At 40.9% G+C, this 13,478-nt stretch overlaps 2 protein-coding genes across 16 annotated transcripts in view; one reads left to right on the forward strand and one right to left on the reverse strand.

The window, feature by feature from the left end:
- Window positions 1-181: 181 nt before the first annotated feature.
- napga (N-ethylmaleimide-sensitive factor attachment protein, gamma a) lies at window positions 182-5,262 on the forward strand. Its single transcript, XM_027005896.3, has 11 exons — window positions 182-370; window positions 737-804; window positions 953-1,037; window positions 1,217-1,234; window positions 1,318-1,348; window positions 1,668-1,777; window positions 1,970-2,036; window positions 2,180-2,250; window positions 2,362-2,440; window positions 2,520-2,729; window positions 3,532-5,262. The coding sequence occupies exons 1-11, from the start codon at window positions 318-320 to the stop codon at window positions 3,676-3,678; spliced, it is 939 nt and encodes a 312-aa protein (XP_026861697.2). The 5' UTR covers window positions 182-317; the 3' UTR covers window positions 3,679-5,262.
- Window positions 5,263-5,396: 134 nt separating this feature from the next.
- Window positions 5,397-13,478, reverse strand: part of piezo2a (piezo-type mechanosensitive ion channel component 2a) — an 80,649-nt gene continuing 72,567 nt past the window's right edge. For 13 of the 15 annotated variants that reach the window (XM_081695789.1, XM_035530484.2, XM_027005890.3 and 10 more), the window contains 16 exons: window positions 12,386-12,823; window positions 11,587-11,845; window positions 11,260-11,442; window positions 10,788-11,025; window positions 10,542-10,674; window positions 10,237-10,384; window positions 9,814-10,028; window positions 9,536-9,694; window positions 9,073-9,220; window positions 8,681-8,869; window positions 8,410-8,502; window positions 8,068-8,237; window positions 7,819-7,935; window positions 7,644-7,723; window positions 7,275-7,488; window positions 5,397-6,423 (listed from right to left, as the gene is read on the reverse strand). In XM_081695789.1, coding sequence (XP_081551915.1) covers window positions 6,171-6,423; window positions 7,275-7,488; window positions 7,644-7,723; window positions 7,819-7,935; window positions 8,068-8,237; window positions 8,410-8,502; window positions 8,681-8,869; window positions 9,073-9,220; window positions 9,536-9,694; window positions 9,814-10,028; window positions 10,237-10,384; window positions 10,542-10,674; window positions 10,788-11,025; window positions 11,260-11,442; window positions 11,587-11,845; window positions 12,386-12,823 — 3,037 coding nt within the window. In that variant the 3' untranslated portion in view covers window positions 5,397-6,170. The remainder of the gene's footprint in view (window positions 6,424-7,274; window positions 7,489-7,643; window positions 7,724-7,818; window positions 7,936-8,067; window positions 8,238-8,409; window positions 8,503-8,680; window positions 8,870-9,072; window positions 9,221-9,535; window positions 9,695-9,813; window positions 10,029-10,236; window positions 10,385-10,541; window positions 10,675-10,787; window positions 11,026-11,259; window positions 11,443-11,586; window positions 11,846-12,385; window positions 12,824-13,478) is intronic. The other 2 variants (XM_081695793.1, XM_081695786.1) reach the window with 1 other exon arrangement.

Here is a 13,478-nt window from a genome sequence, read left to right on the forward strand (position 1 = left end):
GTTCTGTGTTTAAAGAAGTACAGAACACAAGAAATTACATACAAACTTGGCCCTTCATTTTAGGTATTTGAAGTGAATATATTGCTAGGTGTCTTCAGCGTATGGTGCAGTGCACATCCGGGCCAGGTGGGGGCAGTATGCCCCGCTCATCCATCCATATGTTTTCATTAATCGTAGAACTCCCTACCCGGAGATGACCACATCAGGCGTCACAGGACGACAACAAAGCAGTGTTGCTTCGCTGCACCGTGTCTTATGAAACATTACATTAACTAGCTACTTCTGTTATTTAGGTTTATAAGGGCTACGTCGAAAACATGGCTCAGAAAATAAACGAAGCGCATGAGCACATTGCTAAGGCTGAGAAATAGTAAGTTTTGCCGGGCAATTACCCAGCTGACAGCATATGGCTAGCTATCTAACGCTAGTTACATTTTACATAACAACGTTTTCAGACGGCTTTCGTTTTCATTAAACAATCTGAAAGAGTTTGATTAGATTACCAGTTCAGTGAGAACATCCGCACACACTCGGCAACGTTAACTAAGTATTCTTTGGGGTACTTTAGCTATCTAGCGTTAGCTAACGTCTATTATTCTCGGCTAGCTCAGTTTAAGTTGTCAGATAAGTTGGATATAATGGTGTAGGTTAGCTGACTGAGGTATTGCTTAGTCTTTAGGTAATTGCTACAAACTACAGCGCTTGTTCACAACTATCCTTACCGTCAATGTTGCAGTTTAAAGACGAGCTTTATGAAGTGGAAGCCGGATTACGACAGCGCTGCGTCGGAATATGCAAAAGCGGGTGAGAGTCAGACAGTAGTCTTCTTCTGCCCATTAATGCTGACATGAAGGTTAGCTAACGCTTGCTATTTATATTGCACTGGGAATAGAACCGTTAGCTACACGTGTATATTTTGGCCAGTGCAACATGTCGGTTCCTCTACTTTCAGCTGTTGCTTTCAAAAACGCCAGACAACTTGAAGCAGCAAAAGATGCTTATTTACAAGAAGCCGAGGCCCATACGAACAACAGATCGTATCCTTTCACTTTCTTTGGAGGCAAGTCGCAGGATAGCAGGCCACATCCAGTACATAGCTTTATTATTGCTTTTACAATGCTATTGATTCTGTGGGCTAAACGTCTGTAGCTGTGTCACATAGTGTTGATTTATATACAGTGTATTGATGGTTGTTTCACCTTGAGTCATGCTACAGTCTTTTCCATGCTGCAAAGTGAGTATTCCTGTTTGCTGTAATATTATAGATGCAATGTATGTAAAAGTACAGTCTAAATATTATCTTAATTTTGTCCACAGGGCTCTTGAGCAAGCAGGTATGATGCTGAAGGTGAGCTTCAAAAAAATTCTTAACTTTTTTTTATTTTTTAGAAAAATCATTTGCCATGCTATTCCACTGACAGTTTTTTTTTTATCATTATTTCAGTATTAACAATAGTACCATACTTGTCTGTGTGAAAACAAGACACCCATGAATAAAGGAACACTGATATAACCTTTGCTAGCTGTGATCTATTCATTTACCATCCATACACACTGCTTGCTTCTCTGGTTTTGGACTGGATTATTAGCATTATTATTAGATTTTTTAAAATATTACACAAAAAGGCTTCAGAGAAGATTGTGCATTTTGACTCTTTCTTATGCAGGACATGCAGAAACTGCCGGAGGCAGTGCAGTACATAGAGAAAGCCAGCCTGATGTACACTGAAAATGGCACACCTGACACAGCTGCCATGGCTCTTGATAGAGCGGGGAAGTAAGTGATTAAAGAATGTGTGTCCGTCAAATGGCCTTCAATTAATATTTATATAATATTTGTACAATCTTAATCCATTAGAGTAAATGTTGTTTAATATATGGAACAGTTTGGGCATTTTATTATATGAAACTGTTATCATTTTTGAAGCTGTTTAATGGTAATGGTAATAACAGAGCCTATTATTAATAGATTGATAGAGCCTGTGGATTTGGGCAAAGCTGTGGACCTTTATCAGAAAGCTGCATCTGTGTTTGAGGTGGGTGACTGGGGGGGAAAAAGCCTGTCTGAGAAATCATTTTAAATCACCTCTGGAATGAGCTCCTGAGTCAGTGATCCTACCGCATTGTATTCCACTGGTTCTGCCGTTGCTGCTGTGTCAGAGCGCATGTTCTGTTTCAGAATGAGGACAGATTACGGCAAGCCGTGGAGCTTCTTGGCAAAGCATCCCGACTTCTCGTCAGACAAAAGAAGTAAATTTTGCCAACATTTGAACTGTGTAGTACCCCACTGTTCTGTAAGATGTTTTGATCCTTGTTGTGTTTTTTGTCCCAGTTATCAGTCTATGTCTTTTCCCCTTGAAGGTATGATGAAGCAACATTGTCGCTCCAGAAAGAGAAGAGCATCTACAGAGACATAGAAAATTACCCAACATGCTATAAGGTATTTCCCATTTTATCTAAATACTATTATGAATCCATGAACCTCTTAGACATCTTATGTAGCATTCTCTCATGTTTAGAAAACCATTGCACAAGTGCTAGTTCACTTACACAGAGGAGATTACGTAGCAGCTGACAAGTGTGTGCGTGAGAGCTACAGCATCCCAGGATTCAGTGGGAGTGAGGATTGCATTGCTTTGGAGCAGCTGTTACAGGGCTATGACCAACAAGATGAAGACCAGGTGTCCCGTGTCTGTAACTCCCCACTGTTCAGATACATGGATAATGACGTAAGTGTTTTACTGTTTGCCTTAATGTGAGCTCATCTGAACGGTAACTTTCCTTCCTTTTAAAAGGTGTCACTGCACATCATGTGTATGTGAAGTTTTACTGAATTTACAGCGTGTTTCTTCACCTTTTTGTCATGCCTCTTCTAATCTGTCTATTAAGGGACTTGAAGGTATAACATTACTTTAATAGTTCCTCATCCTTTAGTTTTATGGTTTTTTTTTTTAACCTTATAGATGCTTTCCCTTTTCATAGTAGTGTACTGAAAGCTTCCAGAAATTCTGCTGTTTTTGTGTTACCCTGTAATTTAAATTAGTGCTCCATAGCTTAACACTATGGGTTGGAGGTTTTTTTTTTTTTTAAGTATTTTATGTATAACCTAGGCAATTGCGTACATTTCCTATTTCACATGGCTAAATATGCAGAATCTAATTGAATCATATACAGATCTGCTTCAAAAGACCTGATTGGAGGTTGGTGTTTTTAAATGTCTCATTTTGTCTTTTAGTGAGTGATTGTACATGGTGTGATGTCTCTTGTTTTTCACAAAGCTGCATTTGCCTTATTAAGGTTGATAATACCTTATAGTGTTGTCAAGTAAACATTTTATTGTCTCTTCCACATAAGCCCCACACTTGAGAACTATATAATATGAACATTAAAACTGGCTATTGCACCCGTACCTCAACGCTTTCGGTTCTACTTCTAAACCAACGGAATGCAGCTATCCAGATCTACAGACTCTACAGACAGCTCTCCTAATTAGGGCCTTGAAGACTGAGATCCACCTCTCCTGTTTTTCAGTATGCTAAGCTGGCTCTCACGCTCAGTGTGCCTGGAGAGGGAAAGAAGAAGAAGGCTGTGGCTGCCACTCCTGGCGATGCAGGTGTGAATGGTGGGGTTGATGGGCCTGAGGAAGAGGAGGATGAATATGCAGGAGGACTCTGTTAACTGCTCTCATTTCTGACCTCAGATCAGTGAGTTTCCTCAGCCACAGGAGGAGATTTCCAGCACTGTGCAACTTGCTGTCAGAAAAATAGTCCCATGCTTTTAGTTTAGCTTTAAAACTCAGTCAGGAAGGACTGATTTCTAAGTTTACCAGTAACTTGGCAAATTAAGATTGCTGTGGCGTAGAGTCTATGGTCCTTTTGTGTTGGTGTAGGTTGAATGACTCTTTCTGTAGTACCAAAAAACTGGCCTGCCAGGTGTTGTAGTTCCTGACTGGAACTTTAAGACTATGCATTAAGTATGGAAAGTTGACTCTGGGTCAGCAGAGAGGGGCAGCTTTTCCTCAGAGTAAGATTTCAAAGGGAAATTCTGTTTCTGCATTGGCACTCTCTACCAACATAAGTAGGGAACATTCTTCATTCTTTAGCATAGCCTTAACAAGTATTTACCAAATACTAACAACAAACATACCCATGACCTGCAGCCCAGGGCCTGAGGCCTAAGCATGAATTTTGTTGTATTTAGTCATCACACTGATGATATTGAAATATCATATGTTCTTGGCCGTTTGCAAAAACAGAATTGGTTATCTCTTGGGTGTTTGTGAATTCTGTTAAGGTCAGATTGGTATAATGGAGTAAACAAAAACGAAAAAAGGGTCCTTTACAATATGAGGATGAGAGTATAAGAACATATTACATGCTATTTTATAAGTATTCGCAATTATGTTAAATACTACATATGCAGACAAATGCAGAATCTGAATGAAATGTATTTTTTAAAATTAAATTCCTGAATACCTCTGTGTACTACTCTATAGTTTTTAAAGGTGTTATGCACTTGTTACACACTAAATAAAAAAAAATCTTTAATGGGACCTGTGATATTTGATTGGGATGACATGTGAAAAGGTTTAATTATAGAACCTTAATTGTTCTATGACTATTAGTTGTCATGATAGTTTTGCCATCACATATAGTTCCAGGCAAAATGAGCAGGTATAGGTGAACGAGCCAACAGTGTTTTGTCATCTATCATATTTTTTCTCCCTCAAGCCTTAATTAGAGTTTACGCCAATATGCTGTGCCTAAAAACTTGAAAATAAAACTAGTCAAGGGAATGCATTAACTATTATTTATAATAGAAGACCTAAATTAAATTTTTCGTTCTGATATATCAGTTATTTTCCTCCCAGAAGCTAACGTGCAGACTCCAATGTCCAAATAACTATGATACTCAACATTGCATGAAATGTCTTAATATTATTGCTTGGAATATAATATAATAATGTTTGTAGCGTTATTTATTTAGGAAAAGTACACATTTACATTTCAGGGAACAATGCCTCTATGAGTAGATTAGGGAAGAGAATGGTATTGTGTGATATGCAGATTTTGTACATAGAAATCTTTCATGCTTTTTCCCTCCTCTGAATTGTGCTGAGATGATGTGTGTACCAATGTTCCATAATGAAAAATCTGTACACTCTTTATCAAAGTTCTTGTGTTGCATGGAAATCAATATTTTGATGAACAGTGTACCGCAACAAAAGTGTAAACCCAGTAAAAGTCTGAGATACAACATAAAGCTGAGTTTCCTGTGGTTGACTGAATGTTTTCATTTCTGGCAATTTCTCTTTTCCCCAAATTCTATGAAATAACTAATAATAGTAGCTTTGGATGGATAGGCATCATTAGTAAATTCACAGATAAGACACAGGCTGCAGGTTTACAAACTGTGCTTTATGCTTGGGTTACTGAAATACAATTATGTCCCACTCTGCATAGAGCATCCTGTAACAGTAGAAAGAACACGATTCTCCGTGCTGTGGCTGATCTCTTGCCTGTGGGGAAGAACAAACTTAAAATACTGTTCAGGCGAGATGACACTTTTTTTTTTCTTTTTTTTTTTTTTTTTCCTGAGAACACCATTGTTTGGATCCCTTGTGTTGTTCTCTGCACAGTCTAAAATGCTGGCAAAGGCAGATCGTGGTTCAGTGTGGAATGTCTTGTAGTTCATTTTAAAGTACTTCCAGAGTATGGAGAATCTTTTCTTATGAATTAAAAGTGGCTAGTGTCTTTCAGTTGCTGTCCTCGTTCTTCCTTTGTGTTTACAGCCAGCTACCAGGACAGTATATTGCACAACCCATGGATCGGTTCATTTCCATCTGCAAGGCTCCTAGCAGGTAGGCGGTGTCAAAGTACAGCTGAGTCCACTTTTCAGCCTCTCTCTCAAGTCTCTGGCAGCTGCTACATTACCCCAGTCCAAAGGCTTTTCAGGTTCAGGTTAGTACGTAATGTACATGTACTGTAGAACAGCTACCTCCCCAGGTTACACTGTTGACAGTGGGACCCTATCTAGGAAAGCTGTTTCTAATTCACAAGCTTGCGTGTGTACATGGATCACGTGGACAAGCTCTTCTGCACGGCACCCTCCAGAGGGCACTGTTTCTCTTTCACCTTGGTGTGTGTTGTCTGCATAGACTCTGCATAGGTTCATTTAGTTTTCTCCCTGGTCCACTTAATCATGGTCTCGGGTGAACGGTAGAGGAAGATGAGCTTGGCGTACAGGTCTTCCTCCAGCTCCAATTCGCCAGTCTCTCGGACGAGGAAGATGTCATTACAGAGCTTGAGGATGCGGTCTACGCAGGGCAGCTCCTCAAACATGATAGAGTGTGAGATGCCGCTGAAAAACTCACGCACGAACTTGCCTATTACCAACACCACGGAGGCATATAGACCCATTATACTGCAAAGGAGAAGGAAATTAATGTGACTTTGAAATACATTTACATGAATGTGTTACTGCCTGTATAGACTTTTAACAAAATTGCATTGTATTTGACTTAGGGCTGTCACAATATCAGATTTTCACTACACAATGATGGCAAAAAGAATTCACAATAATCATATTTTTGCCTTATCTATAAAAGAAATGGAAAAAAATGTAAGGCATTGCTCTTTTAAGAGAAACTGAACCTACCAATCATGCCTCGACCAAGCAGCTGCTTGTTGTGTGAGTTGCATGAATTGAAACAAAAGAGCTGCATAGGCTACAGCTCCTTTAGCTTTACAGACCTTTGTGTTGTGCATACATGATCTACAGTGAGTGATATTTGTAAGGTTAATATACGCCTGTGATGATAATCTAGAATTGATGTGAGCTTACGATGCATGGTCTGGTATTGAAAGTTCATATTAACATGATATCAATATTTGATTTTTTAAATATTTTTATTGTCAATACCGCTATATCGTGATACCTTTAATTTAAGTATTGTACGTTTCACCACTAGATATTGAATACTAATTATTGGCATGGATCACTGGCTGCATCCAAAACCACATATCATCATATTAAACCGTATGTGAAACTAGTACGTTATTCAAAGTTTCTGCCAGTATAAGTAATTTAACCTCATTAAGGTTACAGCTCTTGTGACATGCTGATTCAGTAGTGTCCAAAATGTACCCAAGAAATTTACTCTTGCAACTACCAGTAAATGCTCATATGCTAAAATAGTACATTTCTAGCATATAATAAGTATTCTGCGCTTTTAAGAAGCAGCCTACATCTTGCATAAGGTTTTGTTAACTTACCCGTAGCCAGCAAGGAAGCCCAGGCTGGGAGGACTAACTTTATCACTGAAAACATAGAGCTGCAGTCCAGCTTCCCTCTTCTGCTCTGCATTCTGCTCATGTCTCGTTTGGAGCGTCCCTACAGATGGCTGGTCAACAATCCACCACTCCTGGATCTGGCCACTGCTGTTATCGGTCCGTTCCAGGTCCAACAGGATGTCCTCGTAGTGGCCTTCTGTAAACACGGATGAGGTCCATGTAGTTGATCTTTCCATAGCATGAGTTCAGGAAGCATTATATTTAAATGAAAATTAAAATATTTAGTAGGACACTGGATAATAAACCAAAAGTCATAAAGCTAATAAATTGCTCATTAGATTCATACTTCACCTTCATAAAGCTGATCTATAGGTTTAGCATTTGAATCGCTGGGTGCTCGAATGAAACAAGGGAAGACTTGCTTTATGACTCTGTGAACAAATCATAAGAAGCAAAAAAAAAAAAAAGTTATGGCTGTACCCGTGAGTGGAGTTGCTGCTTAAATTTAGAACTGCAGTTAACTCACAAAGCCTTGTTCCTTGTTCCATTTAACAAATCTATTAACTCTTGTCTTGTATTCACATCCAGGTATGTAATGTGCTTGTCCATAGCAACTTCAGCCTTTGCGCCAAGACTGAGATTCCTGACAAACATAAAGTACTGAGTTTCATTTGCTTGCAAAGCTAGAACATGGTTTTATAGGCAAGTTCTCAGATCACTGGGCCCTCACCACACTTCCCTACACTGTATTGTCTAATGTGTTTATGGCTATTACCTCTGAATAGTCCAGGACATGGTGACAGGAAACTGGTCCTCTTTGCTCAGTACGTCTATCAGGTTCTTCCTGCTGGGTGGGCTGATGGTCCACAGGGAGTTGGAACTTCCCTCCAGCTCGGCTATGGTCACGTCCTCAGCAGTGTATGCTTCCAGGAACTGCATCGCCCCCTGAGGAGAAGCGCACAGCAGGAGGTCTTATACTGAACATGTTAATTGAATACTTGAATTATGTATTGCTGTTTTGGGTTATTGTATTTTGCATCCAGTATTTCCAGACCATTAGATGTGAATACTAAATTAAACATACAGGGTGTTGTGAGAGTATGAGGTACAAACATACTGGAATGTATCTGTAGGAATTCATGAACTCCAGGAATTTTGCTTCAGTGAAGTCCTTTAGCTGATTCTGTTGAGCACTCATAGTGAAAATCGGCTGGAAAACAAAGTAAGCAAGTCAGTGCAGTGGACGTACAGGTTCACACAATGTACTGAAGATTTGAAATGCTCATGACCAGTAAATATTCAGCATTACTCTTCATTTTCCTCAAAGTTCTCCCAGTTCAGTCAAATCCCCGAGAGAGAGCATTCTGTTACCTAACGTGAAGGTGTACCTGAAATCCTCCCAGTGTGATGGTGACGGACACATCCAGGGGTTTGTTGACAACTCCGGCCACTGATTTGACCAGAGACATGAAGAGCAGGGGGAACCAGACGATGCAGATGAGCAGCATCACAATCATGCCCCCCATCCCATACTTCACCACCTTTTTCTTCTTCTGTCCGCGTGGCTGAGGATACCTCTGAGTCAACACACACATCACAAACACATCAACACCAACTCCTTTGACCCTGGGGCTGCAGCCTGGTTCTTATGCCCCTGTGCTGTGCAAAAAAATGGGGAGGGGCAAGGGCCTTATAAATGTGCAAACTTGCTGAATGTTCCTTTTCTAAATGCACATGGATTAAATAAACAAACTAAAATACCAAAAAGTAGATCCCTCACTTTTTCTGACTCCCTCCAGCACTTGAGCACAAAGATATGAGCATAGATATCTTCCACACAGATCCAGCTGGACAGACTGAGTGTGGTGTCTGTCCACACCCAGTCCATCACAGCCCGCAACTCTGTCAGGAACGGAACCAACCGGAACCTGAAAATCAATCAAATATTCAATCCATTTAGACACATTGTTTGGTTACATTTCTTCTTATAAAATGATACTATAATTGATACTAGATTTTTTAAAAGCTTCGATATATATGTGTTCAGAAAGGACATTTTCAACTATTATTGTTTTCACTAATGCAATTAATAGTCTAGCGTAATTTATTAAGCCTGTTTTTAAATGAGAATCAAATGCTTGATTTCTGCTCTAAAATTCATAATCATATTTATATGACAATGGGTGTAGAGATGTTCTCTGTGGTTAAGTGGCTGGGCACCGATGGGTCCCGATGGATCTCACCCTTGAAAGAGGAAAAGGTTGACATAATTGTAGCTTTTCGTCAGGAAATTGCCAAGCACGCGGGTAGGGTAGCCACAGCGGATCTGGTATGCTGACAGGCCAAAGTAGATGCACTTCACAAAGTACCAGAGCTGGGCCACCATGTTCTGACTGAAACGCCTAACAAAACAAACAACTATATATATAAACCATAGATCCATAGATGTCTATATAAAGCAGATTATATTCACCAAATTTTCCTGTAGTTTCTGTTTGTATTCAGTAAAAGTCGAGCCTACCTCTCAGTGACTCCTGGAAGTATGAAGAACATCCAAAAGTGGATGCCAAACACCAGGATGACCTGGAAGATGACTTTCCCTGTAACGGTCTTCCTTAGGTAGAGTGCACGGTCCACTACCATAGTACCAAACTGGATCAGAACCATGACCAAGAATGCCTCTGGAACCTGATCCTCTGACAGAGAGGATGTGATGTCTGCAGCAGCAGAGTGTTTCTATGAGGAGATGAGAGACACTGCTGAACACACATACAGAGAAATGAGGTTTCAGCACTTTTGTGATAAAGAATGAGGAGATTAAAATATTCTCTGTCAAAAGAAGTTAAGATTTTCACCACATTATTTCCAAACAACAGGAACAGACTTCTTATAGCACTTGGTATCATGCTCAACTGCCCTGAGGTGGAAGTGACACAGAACATACCCCAAAGGCCCAGAATCCAAAAACAATGATGATGAAGTCAACAGTATCAGCCAGGAACATGAGCACATACACATCTGTTACAGCACTGTACTCTGGGTGGATGAGACTGTAGAAGAACTGGCGAATTGGAACATAGATGTCTAGAGCTCTGAAATGATACACAAATGCAGGGTAAAATGGTTTATGCTCTGGTATTTGTGGCTATCAGAAAAATGGTTTAGAAAGTCTAACAATGAATGCCTTTCCTTTAGTCTAATAATAACCCCTGTATGGGGCTATACTGGAGGGTTGTGATGTGGATTTACATTTTGACAGTAAGTTTCTTTGCTTTGATGACTTGCTCCCGTAGCTTCTCCAGAATGAGCTCTTTACGACTCTTCTGCTGAACAGCCAACACACTGCCTGAGCGACACATACTCGACCGATTGCCAACGCTTCCTGTGGACATGCACAAACACCAGCATACACAGAAACATGAAATACTAGTAAAGAATGATCTCACAAGCCCTTTACTGTGTGTATCACAGTAGTGGGTGTAAGTGGGGGCGAACCTCCTCTGGAGCAGGCCGAACGATTGGAAGTGTGTGAGCCTGTGTTTGAACTGTTCCGTCTCACAAGTGTGTGTGTGCGAGAGTGTCTTCTGGCCACACGGATGTGTGTGGACTCCACTGAAGCTTTGCGGGACAGGAGGCTCCTCTCTCTGAGTGCTCCGGGTGTCTCCTCATCATCTGAGTCGGCATGGCTCACTGCTGCAGGTTGGGACTTATCTTCATCCCACAGTCCATGACACTGAGCCGGAGGATGTGCGTTTAGTAGTGGGAGAGATAACATCGAAACACTGTATAATAGTGATAATAGTGAACAGCTGTCATGTGCTTAAACTACATTCATCTGAATCCCAAAACCACATTAATTTAGAGAAAAGAAGCGATTATGAATTTTTGAAAATTTCAATTACAGATAAGAAACGGTAAATACATTAGATATGAAAGAACTAAACACACACCACATGTAAATTTCTACCTTAAGAATGGAGCGATGGAAGAAGAGTGCGAGCAGCTGAACCAGGTCATAATGGACGTAGCCCTCCTTCTTCTCCACGCCAATGATGTTGGGAGGGTGGAAGGGTTTGCTCTTCTCCCGCTCTATGTTCTGATTGAAGGGGAAGAAGCCGAACTGGAAGAAGTATTTTATCACTATTGTCACCTGCATGTAGGGGGGGAAAAAAAAAAAAATTCAAAGAATGCACAATCACATCACCTCAGTTTTCACGATGTGAATTCATTGACTAGTGAAATGTGAATCCCGTTGTTAACTGTAACGCAGATGATGGCATAAGTGAAGCGGTACCTCAGTGTAGACGATGGCAGTCATCCAGAAACGTTTGCTGGGCCGGGGAACAGACAGCATGGCCCACAGGAAAACGAGGACGGGCAGCACCAGCGTGGCCACTGAGGCCGAGATCATGTGGTTGAGAATGATGACCAAGTAGCAGACCATCTCTGAGTGGGCCACCAGCATGTTGTAGAGAGCATAGCACAGCTGCAGGATCTGGGGCTGAGAGCTGTAGAAGCGCCCCGACTCCTCCAGCTCCTCATCATAGAACATCCTGGTGAAGGAATGAAAACTTACTTAAGAAAGCAGATGAGGTAATAAGTAGGACAAAGCAACCTTGCTGTAAACACGTGTCCTGTTGGCAATACAATACCGTAAAAGCCCAGCATTGCAGTCTGTATTTCCACTTTATCATTTGTTCAAGACCATGTTTCAAACATGAATGAAGACTTTTGATACAGGCATTGCAGTTGGCTTTTTGAGCTTTTCAGGATGGTCATACTTGTTATACTGGTTCTGCAAGTTCTATTGCCATTTTTAAATCCAGATAAAAATTTTTTATTTGGGTTGCCTATGTTGTTCATTTGCTCTTGTTTATTTTATTTAATAAGACATATAAAAATATTTTTAAATTAATATTTGCATAATAATAAATGCTTAGTATCGTTTCATATTATGTTTAATCTCTTCTGTGTAAAGCACTCTGACATTTGGAACTCAAAATGAGAAATCCTACACTAAAAGACTTATTAAGCTAAAAGTCCCACCCTGAACTGTGAGCATTGCTCTTGTTTTTGAAAGCCACTGATCTTACCTGCTGCGCAGAAGATCACTGGCTGTGAGCTCATGGCTCAGTGAGGGAACGGTGGTGTCTCTGTGGCAGGTGTCTTTGACATCAGGAGTGGTTATCCTGTTCCTCTTCTCCTCTGGGTGAGCCACGGACTCACATATTGAGTCAAGACCAGTGGCCTTGCTGTAGGAGGGGGGGATATCCACTTCAGAGGGACACCTGCTGAAATGGGGCCACGTGGACGGCTCGTCCACTAAAGTGGTGTCCCAGCCTGAGGCTGAGGCCCCCTCAGTGTTCTGACCCTCGCTGCTGCAGCAGCACTTGTCAGAAGACTCAGGGAGCCCCGTGGCAGGGGGCCACATGCCACTCGGAGATGGGGGTCTCTCTTGAGCGTCCTCCGGCTCCTCGATTGTGTCACCCGTGCCCTGCCGAGAGCACAGCGCCGTGCACTGTGTGTTTTCACTGAGACAAGACGGAAGAGGAAACATAAAAAGAAATTGTGTGAAGTATTGTGCAACTGCACCACTAGGGAGCAGCATTTTCACATTTTCTGGATCACCAGGAACACAACATACATGTGAATATTCAAAATACAACAGATTACATTTTGTCATTTTGTATTTTTTAAATACCAACCTATAAGCATATATTTAGACTGGCATGTGGGTGTGAATGAGTGTGATATCAGTGATGTCAAGTGAAGTCAAGGTCAGTTATATTCCGCTGAAGCAGAGAAGGTCCATTCTGCTTCGTAGTGAGCACAGTGCTTTGGAAACAGCCTGCATGTCTGTCACCAACGAGCAACAGAAACCACCCACAGCAGTGTGGGTATTGTTCAATATTGTTTTTAAAACTGCTTCCTGTATTACTGGGATCAGATCAAAGCGTGCAGCTCCAAATGCAACAAGAACTGCAACAGTTAATTCCTCGTGCTAAAAGCTCATTAGAAACAGCACCATTCAACCACAGGAAATTAATACTGATTCATTTAATATTTTTGACAAAACACAATTTTTTCTCAAGTATGAAAAACTTTGTTGTGCATCCTACATTGGGCATGCTTTTTTCTCTATCGCTCTTTCTCTTTGTTCAGAGTACATGCAGGAACTCTTTTTGA

Source organism: Electrophorus electricus, chromosome 14 (genome assembly GCF_041902795.1).
Source record: "Electrophorus electricus isolate QZ-2024a chromosome 14, ASM4190279v1, whole genome shotgun sequence".
Lineage (NCBI taxonomy): Eukaryota > Metazoa > Chordata > Actinopteri > Gymnotiformes > Gymnotidae > Electrophorus > Electrophorus electricus.

Excerpts from the sequence above, each read along its gene's own strand:
- napga (XM_027005896.3), top strand. The coding sequence starts at position 318 with ATGGCTCAGAAAATAAACGAAGCGCATGAGCACATTGCTAAGGCTGAG. Across the intron at positions 1,778-1,969 it reads GCTCTTGATAGAGCGGGGAA|ATTGATAGAGCCTGTGGATT; the intron begins GTAAGTGATTAA and ends TATTATTAATAG. Across the intron at positions 2,037-2,179 it reads AAGCTGCATCTGTGTTTGAG|AATGAGGACAGATTACGGCA; the intron begins GTGGGTGACTGG and ends GTTCTGTTTCAG.